Source organism: Labrus mixtus, chromosome 2 (assembly GCF_963584025.1).
Source record: "Labrus mixtus chromosome 2, fLabMix1.1, whole genome shotgun sequence".
Taxonomy (NCBI): Eukaryota; Metazoa; Chordata; class Actinopteri; order Labriformes; family Labridae; genus Labrus; species Labrus mixtus.
The window spans coordinates 22882243-22900202 of NC_083613.1; the positions used below are offsets into that span (position 1 = coordinate 22882243).

Here is a 17960-nt window from a genome sequence, read left to right on the forward strand (position 1 = left end):
ATGTGCTTCTTTCTTTTTTTAAACATAGTTACTGTTGAATTCATCAGAGTATCCACTTTTTATGTTGTATTCTCAAAATTATATTAAATTCTTATTAACAATAAACTTCTTTCCTGCAGTCCAACTGATAAGTTCCAAAAGGTTTGCTTTATATAGCTTTATATATATTACAATTGAAAGGATCCCTCATGGTTTTTGTGAAATATCTTTTTTTTAAATGGTTAAAATTATAGTTTAAAAAGTATAGAATATTGTTGCCAGCCGCGTTAGACAATGCATACATTTGACATTAAACCCAAAGAGACCAGCCTGAAGACGAGAAATAATTAACTTGAGTGGCCAAACTGTTCACTTTGGTTTACACATGAATGAATATTGAAGGAAAGATCTAATATGTCTAATATTATCCTCAAAATAGTTTGCTGTAATTTTTTATTTCTCTGCTGGAACTGTTTAATTAACTTATTAATATTATTAATAAAGCAGCAATATGTAACTCTGACTCCGAGCACTTCAAATGGGTACTGCAGTTCAAATTCAATACATTAAAGGGAGCTGTCTCCCCCGATCTCTCTAGAGTTGATGTGTACGCAGGTTGCCATGCAGCGGACACTGAAGCTTCAGTGTTTAATCTACAAAAGTCTTGTAACCTTTTCTGCCTTCTAACCTCTCTCCAGTCTTCAAAAGCATCTCCAATTTTTGTCTTGTTTTATCACATTTCTGGTCGTGGAGCTTATTGGAAAAATGCTGAGGCTTTTTAGGACAGGTAGAATCTGTTATATCCGACCTACGCTTGCCCCCTTTCATCGCTGCAACAACTGTTGGATTGCTGTTTCCGTGGCAAACCGAGGGGCGTCCAAAATGGCCGTGTGGGGGTGCGTTAAATCCGCCTACCTAATCTGGTCAAAACAAATACAGCCAATTCCAGACTGGAATCGAAACTTAGGAGGAGGACATACTGGCTGCTCCATTGTTGTCAGAGAAGCCAGTATTTCAACATAACATTTTCTCTTGATGTCGGATGCTATAGTATTTTATTATTTAATTCAGTAGATATCTCACAAACTGTCCAGTCACATTGCACTACAGTCTGCACTATGACTTTGACAATTTACAAAAGGAGCACTATTCTAAGCAACCATCACAAGATCATCACCACCTAGTTTATTTTTATTTTCGCCTCGTACCAGTCTGTGCTTCAGGACAAGGAAGTTGAGGAAAGGTCGAGGAAGGTGGGGGAGTGAGCACAACATAAAATTAATGAGCTTGTTTTTGGTATAAGGCTGAGTAAAAGGCCATGCAATCCACACCCAGATATTTGATTGTCTGACAGAACCACATAGTAGGTCCATTTCTCCATGTTTTTTCATTATTAAAGATGATATTTGTTTAAATACATGCCAACTATCAAATAGGTGCTTTCCTTTTATAACCAAGAAATCCAAACCAAATGTGTTTCCATGATGATGACACAGTTCTATCTGGGCTGTATCAGGAACTGAGAGTTTCTATGCTGCTGATATACATGACACAGCTGATGCTCTAGTTTACTGTTTTTCATTCCTCCTTATGATGGGCTGTGTTTAAGTCTTAAAAATATAAGATTGGCATGTAGTAAAGGGAACAGCATTTGGTTGAAATGTCTCTGCGTACATCCACATTTCTTTTCTGCAAAACATTTTCAAACCATTTGCCTTTGCTTTTAAAAACACCATCTGATCTGAACAAGCCACCATATATCAGGGTTTTTGATCAGAGTATATTTGATTAAACCACTTGACACTTACATTTGTAATATATTTTCTGTCACTCAGTACAATGGCATTCACACATTCCCCTCAGCTGTTATGACATTTACTTCCTCTATAATAATAATAATCAACTGGAATGCAGGATATCCATGTGGTACCAGCAAAATGCTGGCATTTTAATATTATAAAACAAGTTGATCAATGCATCCTATCGTACAGAATAATGATACTGCTCATTTAATAATCCACATACACTTTTGTATCCTGTCTTTTGAGATGTCAAAAGAATGAAGCAATAACCCATAAACATCCACTGTCACAACATGTCGCAGGCGATTGCCATCAAACATCTCAAGCACCATCGGACAGACAGCGCCTGGTCAAAGGACATGTAAAGTAAATGTTAAAAGATTGATAGTGTTCCTGCTGGAAGATCACTGAGGTTATCAATGTAGCATCTGACATTAGAGATGTTTTGTTGAATTATGGCAAAGTTATTCAAGTTCAGCTGAAAAAGTTTTGGCATCACAGGGACAAATATCACAACTCAAAAACATCCGAATACATGACCTTGTGTCTTCTTACTTTAAGGCCAATCATGTTTCTGTACCTGTACAAATCATTGAAATCTTACATATGATGTAACAAAATACTACATGGAGTAGTTGTAGGGAAAGGCAAATGTTTTGTACACCATTGTTTTTAGTACATTGTGTGATTTCTATGAAATACACTCAAAAGGTTATTGCATTAACTTTTATTCAGGTCATTGAGTGTCTATGTATTTAGGTTACACTCTCCACACCTTTACTGTGAAGTGACTAATAAAGGGTGGGTCCTTCATGTTGAAATACTAATTTTCCCTCCTCTGTGCATGAAGGCAGTCTGAAACTCCTCACTAATGTTTGTCTTTTCCCGTCTTCACCTCCCTGATCCAGCTGCTATTTTTAACATGTTGCACCGGAGCCATCCTTCCTTTTTACTGCCACTATTCAGATAGTAGACACATCGCTGTGTCTGACAGTGACAGTCTTTGTTTACCTCGTGATCAAATCTCCTCTTTCAGTCTGTGCCATCTAATAGAGTAAAGTTATTCCACCACATGAATTTTGTTAATACTGGACATCTCATTCCAGACGGACTGCACATAAAGATTTTCTGAAGCAGAAAGCTGTGAAGTCAATAGATCACATTAGAGTTTTCATTTTATTTAAAACATTTCATTCCAGAGGCAGATGACTTCACTCGCTCAGAATTTGTTCTGGGAAAACTACAAGATTGCCTTAAAGCTTGGACTCTGATGTGTAATGACCATTTCCTGACAAGCCTTTTCCTTTTGTTGACAATAGCAGCAGCCACCATGAAACTGAAGCTAGATTGCCAGACAGACAGTGTTAGAGTGGTCTGTGAGACACTTCCTATAGAATGCTTTGCTACTCATTTATCTGTGATATGTTGGAAATGGTCAAAAGCAGCCTGCTTCTTTGGAAAAAGGATTTATGTAGCTACATGTGTGAACTCACTGAACAATTTGTTAGCCTTGTGTGTTAAAGGCTGTGAGGATTGGATAGTTTAGGAATACTTTAAGTCATGTTGTATCCTTGTGTGTTACCTTTTGGTTACCGCATGTTGTAGCAGTCCTGTGTTCTCAGACAATAAACAGATCGAAACAAAATAGAATTATGTGTTGATGACGCTTAGGAGGCATTATCACACTAAATGTAGTCTCAACATGACTGCCAGCCATTGTTGAAAGAAAAGTCGCCGCTTTGAAGATATTCTTAGAAATCCAGATATTAAAATATCCTGTCCACTTTCTCCTCTCAGTCTGTCACAGTTTGTCTCTAAGGAGAGGAGGCATTGTGCCACTGATGATGAGAAAAAAGTAAGAAGTGCTTTTAGACAATCAATCTCCTCATTTAAACTGAACAAATTTCATAATATTGAGTAGAAACCAGTTAACATTTTGAGCTGCTTTATCACCATGTTTTAATTGTCAATGTTAGCTACACACTCAAAAGCAGTATTTGGTGCCACTTCTGTAAAAATATTCACGATGTGTTTTTTTTTTTTAAATAACAGCTTTACACAATGAGTGAGGGAGTCAGGTAAGTCCTCATTGAAGCAGTGTGGTACATGGTCACTGCGTGCATAATTTTCACCACTTTACCTTCTGGCCTCGTTCTGAACAGTGTGGAGTGGCATACTCTTCTCTCACAAGGTTCAGTTGATGTTCTGTGAATACATTTAACAACAGACCCTAACAACAAAAAACTAGATCTCATAATGAAAAAAAACTGATGTTGACGCACGGTTTTTCTTCCAGGGTTTATTCATGGAGTCTGTGTGAGTTTCAGAGCTGCAGAGAAATGCTACCCTTGACAACATACTTTTAATGTCATAACAGTTCACCATGACATGTGCCAGTGTTTCCCTTTTTTCTTCTTTTGCTAATTCAAAGAGGATGTCAGATATCTTAAGAGTATCATCTATGACCTAGCTACGTCTATAAAATGTAAGCTGCAACACATTCTTGTGAGGCCTTACCAATGAAGTGAAACATTGCTGAATCACCATTATCAGTTAACATTGATATCTTTTAACTGAGTCTACCTCTTGTTTGTTTCATTCAGCTGTAGTCTGATGTTTTAATTGCAGTCTTTGACTTCCTCTTCTCTGGTACACTGCGTTTATTTTCACTCGATGTTAATGGACTTGCTTTACTGCTGGTAAATAATTGGCTGGCAGAGGGAGATTTCTGCGGCCAATCATTTGCCAGATTTTATGACCTTTAATACAACCTGCAGTGTATCGTTACAGTGCACTTTAAGAGCTGGTTGAATTGAATTTCAATTCAGGAAAGAGAGAGCCCAGTGTTTGTAGAAATTCAACATTTATCAGAACTATGAATCAGCATCAGCTCAAGAGACTCGTAACCCTGTTGTTAAAGTACCTGTGAACTGCATTCCACTTTGACATGTGAGGAAAATCAAATATTTATTGCATTGAGGAAGAACACCATACACACTGCAAGATTGAAAGACATCATTCATAACAGACCTTACATTTCAAATGAGCTGCCCAAAACTGTCATTTGTCATACTTATATATTCTAAATGTTGCTTCCACTTCATGTGAAGCGTTGCTAACTTGCATTTCTCCTCTCCATCTCCTCTCATCTCCCCCATCAGAAGCTCATTGCCTCACATCAGCACAAGCACTACAGGGATTTGAGAGGCACAGATTATTTGTTTGACCTCCCTGTCTTCTGATGACATGTCAGCATCTCACATTAGCAGCAAAGAGTGCAGAATTATAAGATGTTTTCATTTCACAAATCATGTTTTGGTCACTGGGATGGATGTTTCGGTTTGGGTGGTGTGGAGAGGAGAGGCTCTTGTGGGAGAGTAAATAAAAACTGCCTTTGGTTTGACAAGATAGCTCGTTAAAAGAGATCCAGTTTGAAGAGCTGTTGAAAAAGTAGGCCAGTGGTGTTTGCTGAGAGAGCATGGTCACTCTGACAGTCTTTTTGATGAGTTGATTTCAAATGGGAGAAAAAGCCTGAGTAAAGCGAGGTTGTTTTAACACAGACGCAGGAATTAACGGGTGAATTTAATTTAGTCCACAATGGCACACACAGACCCATACATGGTATTATAACAAGTTTTAAAGAGAGGTAGAAAAAAAGTAAAATTTCAGTGTGATAGCACCTTTGCTTATTTCATACCTTACAAAGATAAACATTGAAATGTTCTGCATCATGAGTAGTATTGCACGTAAAATGCCACCAGGAATTATTTGCATAATGCACACTGTGTATTATGATACATAAAATGTTATACATGCTGAGTATTATTGTGCATTAAATGTCAATGTATTATAAATACCATTGCACCTTAAATATTTCGCAGCCTATGTATTATTAGAAACTGTTTTCAAACCTTGATGTGCCAGTCTAAAGGGCCCTGAGACATCTTCCTGTTACGTTAAGCATGAGAACATTTGAACCATCAGATCTTGCACAATATACTACTGAAACTGAAAATTTTGTATGTGATCTTTGGATTAAAAAAGAAATCAGGAGACAGGATTTGATACAAACATGGATTCTGTGTAAAACGACAAAAAGGCATAGGAACTGTACATTTAAGCTTCAGTCAAACACCGATCATTCACATCTTCCCATAGACTCATCTTGATGTCTGTCACTCCCAAACTGACGGATGTCAAGACTTATCAAGTGAGAGATCTTGATATATAGGCAATCTGAAAATCAAGAACTATGTTAGACATGAAAGATTTGTAACCGCATTCTTCTCTCCTTCTACTGCTCTGTCTGGCACTCACTGCAGGCAAATGACTTGATATTCAAATGATTTCACTCACAGAATTAATTACAGTTTGACACGGGAGAGAGCTGAAGGATGAAGAACATCAACATGGTCACACACACACACACACACACACACACACACACACACACACACACACACACACACAATAGAGAGAGGGTGTCATCCCGCTGCAGCCGGGGCCTGGCAGCATCAGTGTTTCGGCTTGTTACCTTTAGGTGGGTAATTTTCTCCCCTTTTGGTCCAAGATAACAATCATGTGTTATTTTCTGTCAGCATCACATAACTAGACATGATTAAGTATAAATTGTTTAATGATGTTTTAAGTAAATCCCTGCCTGCCCTATTAATACTCGGTGCCAAAATGTTCTCTTTCCATTGTTCGTTATAAATGCTTTAAAAAAAAAAAAGATTTTATCTACAACACACGTGAAATTCTTAGTAGGATTTCCATGATATTGTTCAATTTTCAAGAATATCTTAAACACTTAAAAGCCAAGAAAAATGTGGATCCATTTAAGTTATCCATTGTTATTTATATAAATAAACTTGTGAGAATATGTAGATAACATAATTAAGGTAGCTTATCCCTCTGGTGTTTGTAACCAGTTAGGATAGAGAGAGGGTCTGACATGTAACAAGGGTTCCTGTGTTGTCCTCTAAAGTCCACATGGCTGTTACATATACACTCATAGAACCCCCTCTCTGTTTAAACTCAGGTTTTGAGGGATTTCTAGTGGTATGGAGAAATGAGAGCATAATGAGTGGCAGGCGACAAGACATGAGTGCTTTGTCTGCAGCAGAATAAGCAGAAACCTTTACAGCAAACATCAAGGTCTATCCAGCAAATTAGTTTATTTCAGGCTTTACTGTATCTTTTCCTTTTTATGACAACTTTTCCACCTCAGGAGAAAAATAAGAGTTAGCGCAATGGTTTCCGAATTGAAAATTAGCATTAAAAACATTGATGAAACGGGACAAAAACTTTTATTTCAAAATACAACAAGCTGCCTATGAATTTGCAGATTTCTTTCATAATTGGTATTTAGCGTTGGACAAAAATAGTCACATCTTTTTAGACGTTGTGACTGTTCATATTGGAGGGTTTAGGGAACTATCCTATGATCCTGCTATAGGATAAAAATTGAGCTCTGGTAACAGATATACTGTAGGTCCTGGTTGTGTTGCACCATTTCTCCCTGCCATCCTCCACCGCAGCAGCTCTCCATGGAGATTGTATAGAAGCCTGTTTGTGCTTTTGTGTTTCGGCCCAGTGGCTGCTTGGTTGCTCAGCCATGATTAATTCAGGCAGGCCTCGGGGGGGAAACAGCCAGGCCAGGTTACCCACTCAGGGATCTGGTGTCTAGCTGCCATAAAGACACTGGCTTTATGGCAGCTTTAGCCGCAGAGCTCACCTTGGCTGCAGCTGAGACTGAAGCTGGCAACATTTCACACCTGCACCTGAAATATAGCAATGTATATGATTGAATTGAACAGTTTCAGAAATATGAATATTTGAAACCCCTTAGCCATACATTAATAGACACAGCTATAGCATTTTGTTTTGAACTGATATTAATGTTCAAGGCACCCCAGTTGACAAATGATTGCATTATTCAATCTGAATGTGAAGGATATCATTGTTTTCTTAATGTGTTTTGGATCCCCTAACAGCACAGTGATAACCAGCTGCTGTGTGCTTTCATACCAGGAGTACACCTGTCGTCATGCTCAGCTGGCACATTTGGTATCTGCGGCAAAGGGGTACATGGTTTCAAGGTTTGGACTTGAGAGCTGCTTAAAATGAAATATATTGAAATCCTTTTTGAAGTCCATGAACTCATTTCTGTTTCAGTGTTAGCTATTGATTCAGGCGCTTTCATTGATCCCTGTCCTCCTTTATTTCACCTTTAAAAGGTAAACATGTGAGGTGAAATAATTACCTCTTCATGATGTTTTTACCTCTTATTGAATATGTGGATATATTGGCCTGGCAAAGACAAAAACAAAATCATTATCAGTCACTTCAAACGGACTCTTTTGATAAGAAGCAGAGATTTCAGAATAATCTGGTCAATGACAGTTGATAGACATCTCAGGTTAAAGGGTGAGCACATTCAGTAATGATAGACTTAACACATCTTAATTCAGTCATTTAAAAACAAATAAATGATCAGATTCTAAGATTTTTGGAGCAAAATACATTTCAAGTCAGTTTGGCTATCAGTGTTTTACAAATATTTCAACATTGAAATGGGGGAATTTTGTGTCTGGGGGAGCTGGTCTCTTTAAATCTTTTTAAAAGTAAATTGAAGGTGTTGGAGGAAGATGCTTCAGGTGGTAGATGCTTTGAATAATTACTTTTCTTCTCTTTGACTCTGGACATGTTGATCTGTGTCTGTAATTGCTCTGTATTTTATGTCTGTAACTTGTTTATTGTGCTGCTGCCCCTCTTGGCCAGGACACTCTTGCAAATTAGATTCTTAAAATGAATGAGGTTCTACTGGTTAAATAATACAAAAATTGGACATGAGGTAATTGTTTCTTAACTCACAGTGATAAAATTGTAGTTAGAAATTATTTTAATTTTAATTTAACAGCAGTAATATTAAATTGATAAACAGAATGACGATCAAAGCACATCACAGTGGGCCCTTTTATCTACTTTTAAAAATAATAAAAACGAAGATTTGACAAATCCTCAACTTTGAGCACATGTCAAGAGACATTTTAGCCCTTTATTTTCAATAACACCACTAAGTATTTGCTTCTGACAATGACAGAATCTTATTATTTAGGCTAATAAAAATGAGGATGTCTGCACGTGTGTGTGTGTGTGTGTGTGTGTGTGTGTGTGTGTCACTGCAGTGTGGCACCATGCTCATATTTGTTCTCTGTCCCCTCTGTCAGCTGACTCTGATGGATGGATGACTCGCACACATTGTCAGGCCCATAAATCAACTGTTACTGTGTCAAAATGGCACCAGACAGCCATTAACGGCAGACCCGGCTGTGATCTGAAGCACCCACCTCACAAGTTGAAACGCTCTGTGCTGCAGAGAGCGGTGTGATTTATCAGTGAATGCAAAGAGACCAAATGGAAGACAGACAGGAATTACACTGGAGAAAAAAAATACACTTTGAGAATCAAGCAGTAGATGTGAAGGCTCACCAAATACAATAAAAGGACTTAAAATAAATCAGATTGGACAAACCGAAGCTATTGGGACACCTGATTCTTGAAACACACTTAGCTGTTGAAATTGTTTTAGATGTAGTGACATGAACACCAAAGAACTGCTTTTTGGGCTTTTTTTTTATGCCTTTAATGGAGAGACAGGACAATGGACAGAGTCAGAAATCAGGGAGAGAGAGTGGGGAACGACATGTGGGAAGGAGGCCACAGGTGGGATGCGAACCCGGGCCGCCCGCTTGAGACGACAGCCTCCATACACAGGGCGCGTGCACTAACCACTGCGCCACCAGCGCCCCAGAAGAACTGCTTTTAAAAAATCCCACTCACCTCCTTTGTTCTCTGCTGGCAACTCCAGCCTCAGATATGTCAAATCCTTGGCACATCAATGCAAAATGTAAAATACATGGCTAAGTACCAGCATGAGTAAGGGTGAATCATGGGTCTAATCTGCACTGATTTAAAACATTTTGATTTGAATTATCCGATGAATAAAGTCAATTATAATGAAAAAATTCAATTTTTGTTGTTAGAGCTTCCCTTGCTTTTTTATGTCTTAATTGAAAAATAATGTATGGATATCTTTGTAAAAACAACATCCTTGTGTTCTGCACTATTGACCATCATAAATAGCAAACATCACATTGCCATCTGGGGCCTGTTGAATGGGTTATAATAATCAGAATGTGGATTTAAAAATGATGTTTGTACCTGGATTAGAAGATCACACAGTGAGCAACATTGTTGTCATGGAGAAAAGAAAAAAGACAATTACTCAAATATTGCTCAATATATTTCGGCTTTAAAATCATTGTATGCGTAAAAGCTTTGAGTTCAATTTTCAAGTTTACATAATTTACACTTTTCAAAACAAAACTTTATTATATATTTATTATTATATGTTAAGGATAAAGGACAAATCTATATGTACGGTGATTAAGTGATACATAGTGTGACTGTTTTAATGTTGATAACTGACATGGAAAAAAGATAGACGTGTGAGACAAGGTTAAAGGGACAATAGGCTAGGTGTGTGTCAGTGTTATCATCTGTCTTTAAGGATGTTTCAGCACTATCATTACCCCTGCTTTTCCCACCTTCTCTATCTTTTACCCAACACACACACACACAAGCCGAGTGACCTCACTCAATTTCAGGGGACAGTTTCCATTCCCTGCACCACATCATATTGTTTACACATCCAGTGTGTCTGACTGCCAAATGTGACTATCACACATAATTCCTGTCCAGTCAAACCTCCTTAAACATGACAGCCTCACACACAATATTAATTTGACACCAGCAGTGTTATTTTCCTTATCTTTTTCTATTAGGCAGGGTTCAATACTAAAAATGTCATCACAACTATTAAGGGGTGACAAACTATGACATTTATGGTTTATTCAATTTATTGCCACACACAAAGAGCATTACTCCTGTGCCATACAACAGGCGACGTACCTCAACAGCTCCTATAGAGGCTTTAGTATAAGATCCACACTAAGGCTTACTTTCTCTCTTTATTACACACACACACACACACACACACACACACACACACACACAAACATGAAAGTGCTCTTTCTCAGTGTTTTCTCTTGTATGTGGAATATGAGAGTTGATTTCAGCCCAGGTCTGTCTTCCAGGCTATGTCACATGTTGTTAGTATTTCAGAGCCTCCTACAGGAACAAAAAAACCTCTAAACACGCTTCTCACTGTTCATGTCTGCCTAGATGTCTCAGTTAGTTTCACTGACATGACTCCTTGTTTTTTCTTCTTTTGTGCCCTGGGTCTATCCCGGTGAATAAAAGGTTATCTGTAAACAGTTGAATCCGCTGTCAGACACGCAGATCAACTGGCAGAGACCCTTGTTTCCCCCCCCCTGACCTTTAATCCACTCAGCTTGCAGCAGCTCGGGTGCATGTTTAATCATCTGTTTAGGAGTGTGCACACATTGTAATGTCAATACATTTGGATGATTATTGAAGATCTTTTTTTTTTTTTAAATGTTTTTCTCCTTTCACCAAGAAGAGTCCATTGCAGTTTTTTGTTTGTTGTTTACTTTGATTTACTCCATAAATGACTGAAACTGAACACTTTCTCTCTCATTCCATGCGTCCTCCAGCTGGTCGGCGGCCAGTTTGACCTGGAGATGAACTTCATCATCCAAGAACCCGAGAGCATCGTGTGCATGGTGGAGCTGCTAGATAAGTGCGAGCCCACGTGTCAGGCCGAGGTCTGGAGCATCTTCACCGCCATCCTCAAGAAGAGTGTCCGCAACCTGCAGGCGTGCACGGACGTTGTGCTTATCCAGCAAGTGCTCGAGCGGATATCCACTACGGACAGCATGATTGCAGGTACTAAAAATAGACCTTGTTGGAAAAAAGTGCCCTGTATTTATGTGTTTGCTAATTGGGGTGTAAAAAAAAGTAATTTAAACTATGTTCCAGCAACATGATCATCTGAAGCTGTTCATTTTCATTTTGCTTTTATAAAGTTTTGGAAAATGAAATAAAAAAAGCTAGACAGCCTCAAGCTCTGATGGCAGCAAGCACCACTGAACTGTGATCATTGAGCAAGACAAGAATCCATTTCACCTCCAGAAGAAATGCTTTGCTGACTCTCTGACCTCTGTGAGCAGGCAGAAAGTTGAACTCAGATTGCAGTATCAGAACTTTCCTCCCTCTTAGTATCATCCAGCATTGGTGCTCACACGGTTATACTGCAGTCATGTACACTCTCCCCCGAGTCTAGTCTGAAGCCCATCTGCAAATTAGTCCGTATTAATCCTGCAGTGTTCGGCTCAGTGAACTTTTCCCTGATAGTACAGTGCTGGCCTACAGGGTTTGTGCGGTCAAGCAGGGGTGATATGGCCCAGCAGTAACTAGGCAGCCCAGAGCAATGGATGTAGTTATATTTCACTACACTACAAATCCTTGTCTCATAATGTGGTTTGAAACTACTGAAGTAGTCTTACATAACTTTTTTTTTTGTACGTTGTTTGACATTTTCAGATTAAAGTCTCTCTTCATCTTGTCATAATATCCTGAAAAAATGATAATGAAGGACAGGACCAAGCAGCTGTGCTTTAATACGACTAAAGTAGAATAAGACCCGCCACATGTAACTGCCACTCATACTTAAATTAGGAAGATTAAACCAGTGGCTAGTGTATGTGCACACTAGTCACAGATCTGTTATGTCATACCTCATCATTAGTCAGTAATCAGTCATAAAAGAAGCTGCACTGAAGACTCCAAGCATCTTTTCTACTCTAAGTCTGCCATTTGCTTTTACTCAGGTCTGGCTTACCCTACTGTCCTTTTTAATATATCTTAGCTGATTAACATGGGAGCAGTACCATTCAGATGATCAAAATAGGGATTATTATAAGAATCATTAGGTTAGGTTAAAAAATATGAATAAAACTAGTTAAAATCAGGGACCACATGATATAGGAGAGGAAATTGCTGGTCAACTCACAATACAGAATACGATACTGTTGCGATCGATATGTGGCCCAAAACAATAACATCACAATACTGTGATTCTTCAATATAAGATATATTTCAAGACAACTGTATCATAATACATCATGATATCTATTGAAGTGAAGAATATAAATTGCATTCATGTATTTCACCACTACAATCTGGTGACAGTTTTACCCATTATCATGCTTTTTTTAAAGAATTATTTGTGGGCTTTTTTATGCCTTTGTTGTCGAGATATGACAGTGGATAGAGTTAGAAATCAGGGACAGGTTGGATCTGAACCTGGGCCGCCCGCTTGGAGGACACATGGGGCGCGCTCACTAACCCCTAGGCTTCGAGCGCGCCCCCCCCCCCCATGTTTAATCTTGTAGCTTCTTTTCACCACTGTCTGACATTATCCTGCTGCCTTCTTCTTCTTTGGACAGTTATCTTCCGTTCTCATTACCATCATTCATGCCATGAGCAGTAGCACAATCCTGATGAGTCATGAAGTAGTGATACAGAAGGTCAAATCTGTTCAGAGCATTGTATAGTTTTAAGTAAAATATATATCAGTATATCAGTATTTGGCACCTGTGATATGATAATTGTATCACACGAGTCAGGACCACGATATATATATATATATATATATATATATATATACAGTATATAGCCTTATCAGTATTTTGTCCCACACCTTAAATTAAAGGTCTTTTAGTCAAACTTTAAGTTCATCTTTATGTATTGTCATTATTTCTGTTTTAACATACAATTCTGAATCTTGTTGGTTTCTTTATCGAACTTCTTTTTGCTGCTCTGTGTGTGTGTTTCTTGCAGACCTCCTGGTGGACATGTTGGGCGTGCTCGCCAGCTACAGCATCACGGTGAAAGAGCTGAAGCTTTTCTTCAGCAAGCTGCAAGGGGAAAAAGGCCAGTGGGTGAGTCAAAGTCATGCCACAGTGATCATTCTTGGTTGTCTGAGACCAGCATGAGGAATGTGTCAGCAACAATGCAACTGCTTCCAACGCACAGGCCAGAGCTCTAGTCACATAGACAACATAAATCAAACTACTACTGCTTCTTGGATCTAGAGCAGCAGCAGCAGCCCACATTCAATAGATAAGGTCGCTCCTGGATTACGGAAGTTCTGAATTTAGCTTACCATTTCCAACCCGTATTACGTCATAAAATAATGTCAGCAAAAGACAACACAAGTCATCTAAATGAGATTGTCTGGGCTCAATGTGGCTATAAGGTAATATCCACAGTAAATAAACAGATACATGACACATATACAGAAGATAAGTTGCTACATTCATTCAGGACCAGTCACACAAAAGTGGAGACTAACAAAGCGAGGAAGAGAAGGAGAGAAACCCATTTATCAGTGATACTAAGCCAGTGGTGAAGGAAATAGGGCAAGTCTTATTTATGCCTCTAAATTTCACCTCACCTTTTTTTTTCAAGCAACTCTTGCCAAAGCTCCTCTCTTAATCTCATACTTGTGAAATATCTGGGGAGACAAAGTGAATGGGATACATGCCGAAGTTCATCCAGTGCTTTAGTTCAGAAAATGATTAACTACAAGCTTGTTGAAAATTGTGATCCATCATCTGATTTCTGTTTTGTAAACGTGTTTCATGGGGGTATTTTGCAGGGAACTATGTTTCTTCACAATAATCAGTATTTTATGGAATCAAATTTAGGTAGTGATTTGTTTTAATTTGCAACTGAATACATTTTCTCTGTAGTAGGAAATTTTAGATTTAGCAAAGCTTGACTGTACGTACAATATGTAAGTGTGTACTGAGGGTTCATAGACTTGTCCGTGTATGTGTATGCACTTCAACACAACATGTCTGAGATGGTCCTTGCTTGTTTTTGTGTTCTTTCCGCAGCCTCGTCATGCAGTGAAGCTTCTGTCAGTTCTGAAGTACATGGCTCACAGAAGTGGCCCAGACTCCTTCTTCAGCTTTCCAGGGAAAAATGCAGCTGTGAGTATGCCACATGATGTGCAGCAGTGCACCTAGAAAGAAAATTGCAAGGGAAATGGGAGCTAAAATAAGAATAAATAACACAAGAGATAAAATAGAAGGTAATGGTATATTAAAATGGTTTATGAAGGAGTAAAGTGAACAATACAAGACAAATACAGATGTGCTATGCAGTAAATGACAACTTAACGTGACATATTTTGATTAATAGCAGCGAGTTATGTAAACAACAGTGAAAGAATATAACATCTTAACACAGTATAGTATGGAACAATACAGTATAATATGGGGTATGCAACAATGTGTATTCTAAATAACAATGAAGTAACAAAAAGGTAAACTATCTTTTCCAAGATTAACATGAATATACATGCACGCTCATACTGAAGAAATCTGCTACTGTACAAATCAGGAGCAGGATGGTTATAATACTGTAGGTGTTAATAAATGGTTAGTCACCAGACCGTAGAACTCTACTATGTCTTCCTCCTAAAACTTAAAATAAAACGTCTTATTTTCATCTTACAAAGGGAAATCATAGCACTTCTGATATTAAATGATTATCTCTCCGGAGTCCTTTCATTTTGTTTCTGTTAGCCGTTCATTTGTCCTGTAATCAATAGGCATCAGAAAATAACAAAGTCTTCAATTACCCTCCTCGAGCCTCACATGCTATTGGACTATTGAAATGAAACTGTTTGTGTAAGCATTGTACTGAGTCTACATATTGTGTCTAAGCATATCACATAGTGGCTGATGCCCACTAGCTCTATGAAAATCCTGCTTTGAGAATGTTAGTTGCAACTGTCCTGCACATTAGTTTATTCAAAACCTCCTTATCCTTGTTCTTTGTTGTTAGTACCATAAAACATTAGACTACTTCTTTTCTTTTTTTTTCTTTCTGTAAATGATTGAGTTAATGTAAGCATCGCGCACACTTTATTCACTTTGCTAAATAGTGAGCATAGCTTATCCCAAATACATTTGTATATGAATACAATTTGAATGTGTTAAGTATCATGCTCATGCTCATTATGATAATTTCTTCTTACCTTTATACTAAATGACTCATTGATCATTCACTAGTTGTAAAGAATAAATATATCACGATCTGATGGATGTGAATTCTAATATATTTTCAGCATTTTTCTGTGTATAAAAGGACGAGGCAAATAGTTATTTGAAGCATCAAGTTGGATGAACTTTTCATTACCCTAAGTAGGAATATTACTGGTCCTCATATATTCATAGAGTGTGTGTGTGTGTGGCTGTCAGCTCCTGTAACCCTCCATTGCCATGGTGATGGTCCTTTATGAGTCCACCGTGCCATTTGGGTCTGATTTTGTTGATTTGAACTCTGTTAGTATTTGTCTGTGTCAGCCAGCAGTGGGTTGGAAATGTGCACTCACACCTTGCGTTTTTGTGTTGCCCTGCTAATGAGAAAGAAGAAAGGCCTGGATGGACACACAGGGACACTCAAAAACACACACGCACTATTAAGACTGGTGGTTGTATACAGTTTCCGTTTGCCAAATCCTTTAAAAAAAAAAACCATGACATGAATTTCTCTACTTTAAGAATAACCTTTAGTATCAGACCACATTTTGATGTGCTCTATGGGTCTTTTCATTTCTCAGCTAGTGGAGACCCCATCTCATATCCTCTTCTGTTTGCCTCTGTTCCCCCCTGTCAGGCTATAGCTCTGCCTCCTATAGCAAAATGGCCGTACCAGAATGGGTTTACGTTCCACACGTGGCTCCGCATGGATCCCCTCAACAACATCAATGTAGACAAAGACAAGCCTTACTTATACTGGTAGGTAACAATTCTTTCAATTTAAGCAGTTAGCTCAAAACATTGTCCTTTGTGTTGAATTCAAATGTTTGATGAATATAAAGCAGCTACAGTGTCATTTTGAACATAAAGTACAGACTGCAGAAGTAGTAAATATGCCAAAGAACTTAATGAACATTTCCTTGTACAAATAATACAAAGACAAGGGAATGGTATTAACGTTGGTGTTACACTGATGCATAAAGCACAAGAAGATCCGTCCCTCGTATGTCTAAGATGAATGTATTTGAATCCCTAAAATGTGCTGTAGAAGAGCAGCCTCCAGCCTCACACATGAGAAAACAGTCACTATTCCCCCTCCTTCATCTCTCCAGCCTCCTCATCATCATAAGCCTCCCCTCTGTGGAGCGCATAAGTCAAGCCTTCTGATCATCTTCTTGTCGACCAGTAATTAATTTTCTGTCAAAAATCTAATTTATACAACAGGGATCTGTAGGGGAATCTGTGAAAATGATAACCAGGCTGTACAGCCGACGAGCTGCTTGAAAGAATCTTGAATAAAAGCTCCTCTTCAGCCCAGTGCCCTTTTTAAAACGAGATTAATTCACTAAATCACACAGTGGGGCCAGGTCTTGCCAGAACATGGAGAATGATGGGAAGAGTCTGTGAAGTTGAGAAATGATTGTTTGCTATCTTTATCCTTATGAGCCTCCTTTTTGAAGTGTTTATTTGATAAATTGGACACTGCCTACCCCTCTGTTGCCCTTGAATGTAGTCATTATAAAATCGTGAAGCTTCACTCAGAAACTGTTTGTTTGTGTGTCCCTGTAATTTTCTTTTCAGTTTCCGCACCAGTAAAGGCATGGGTTACTCTGCACACTTTGTGGGCGGCTGTTTGATAGTGACCTCATTAAAATCCAAGGGGAAAGGATTCCAGCACTGTGTGAAGTACGACTTCAAACCACAAAAGGTACCAAGCAAAACACAGGCAGAGGTTTGATTACATGGGTGAAGCAAATATCACAAGTATAAAAAGTCTTATCCCAGAAATATCTATAAATAGATCACAGATATGTCAGCCAACACGCTATCAATCACACGCACACACAGATCCACACATACAAAACATGAGACCTTCCTGTAGGAAAGAACTGTCACGTCGTACCTGACTCTTGGGAGAAGCAAAACTGGAATAAGGAGGAATTAGGGCGACAGGAGAGAGGGATTATCCAATACTCTCAGTCCCCCTGCAGGCACAGCACACTCAGGAGGCCACTGGGGCTGAGAAAGATGCTCAGCCTGTGGACAAAATGAAAAAATCCTGCTCTTCCCCCTGGGCATGAAGGCACCACCTTACGTCAATAAAACTCACGGGAACTCGGAACTCAGTTTAGTTGTT

General features: G+C 38.6%; 1 protein-coding gene across 4 annotated transcripts in view; it reads left to right on the forward strand.

Annotated features, from left to right (window-relative positions):
* lrba (LPS-responsive vesicle trafficking, beach and anchor containing) overlaps positions 1-17960 on the forward strand; it is a 187996-nt gene that overhangs the window by 14497 nt on the left and 155539 nt on the right. For all 4 annotated transcript variants that reach the window (XM_061057010.1, XM_061057019.1, XM_061057038.1 and 1 more), the window contains exons 2-6: positions 11423-11654; positions 13611-13711; positions 14672-14767; positions 16461-16582; positions 17405-17531. In XM_061057010.1, coding sequence (XP_060912993.1) covers positions 11423-11654; positions 13611-13711; positions 14672-14767; positions 16461-16582; positions 17405-17531 — 678 coding nt within the window. The remainder of the gene's footprint in view (positions 1-11422; positions 11655-13610; positions 13712-14671; positions 14768-16460; positions 16583-17404; positions 17532-17960) is intronic.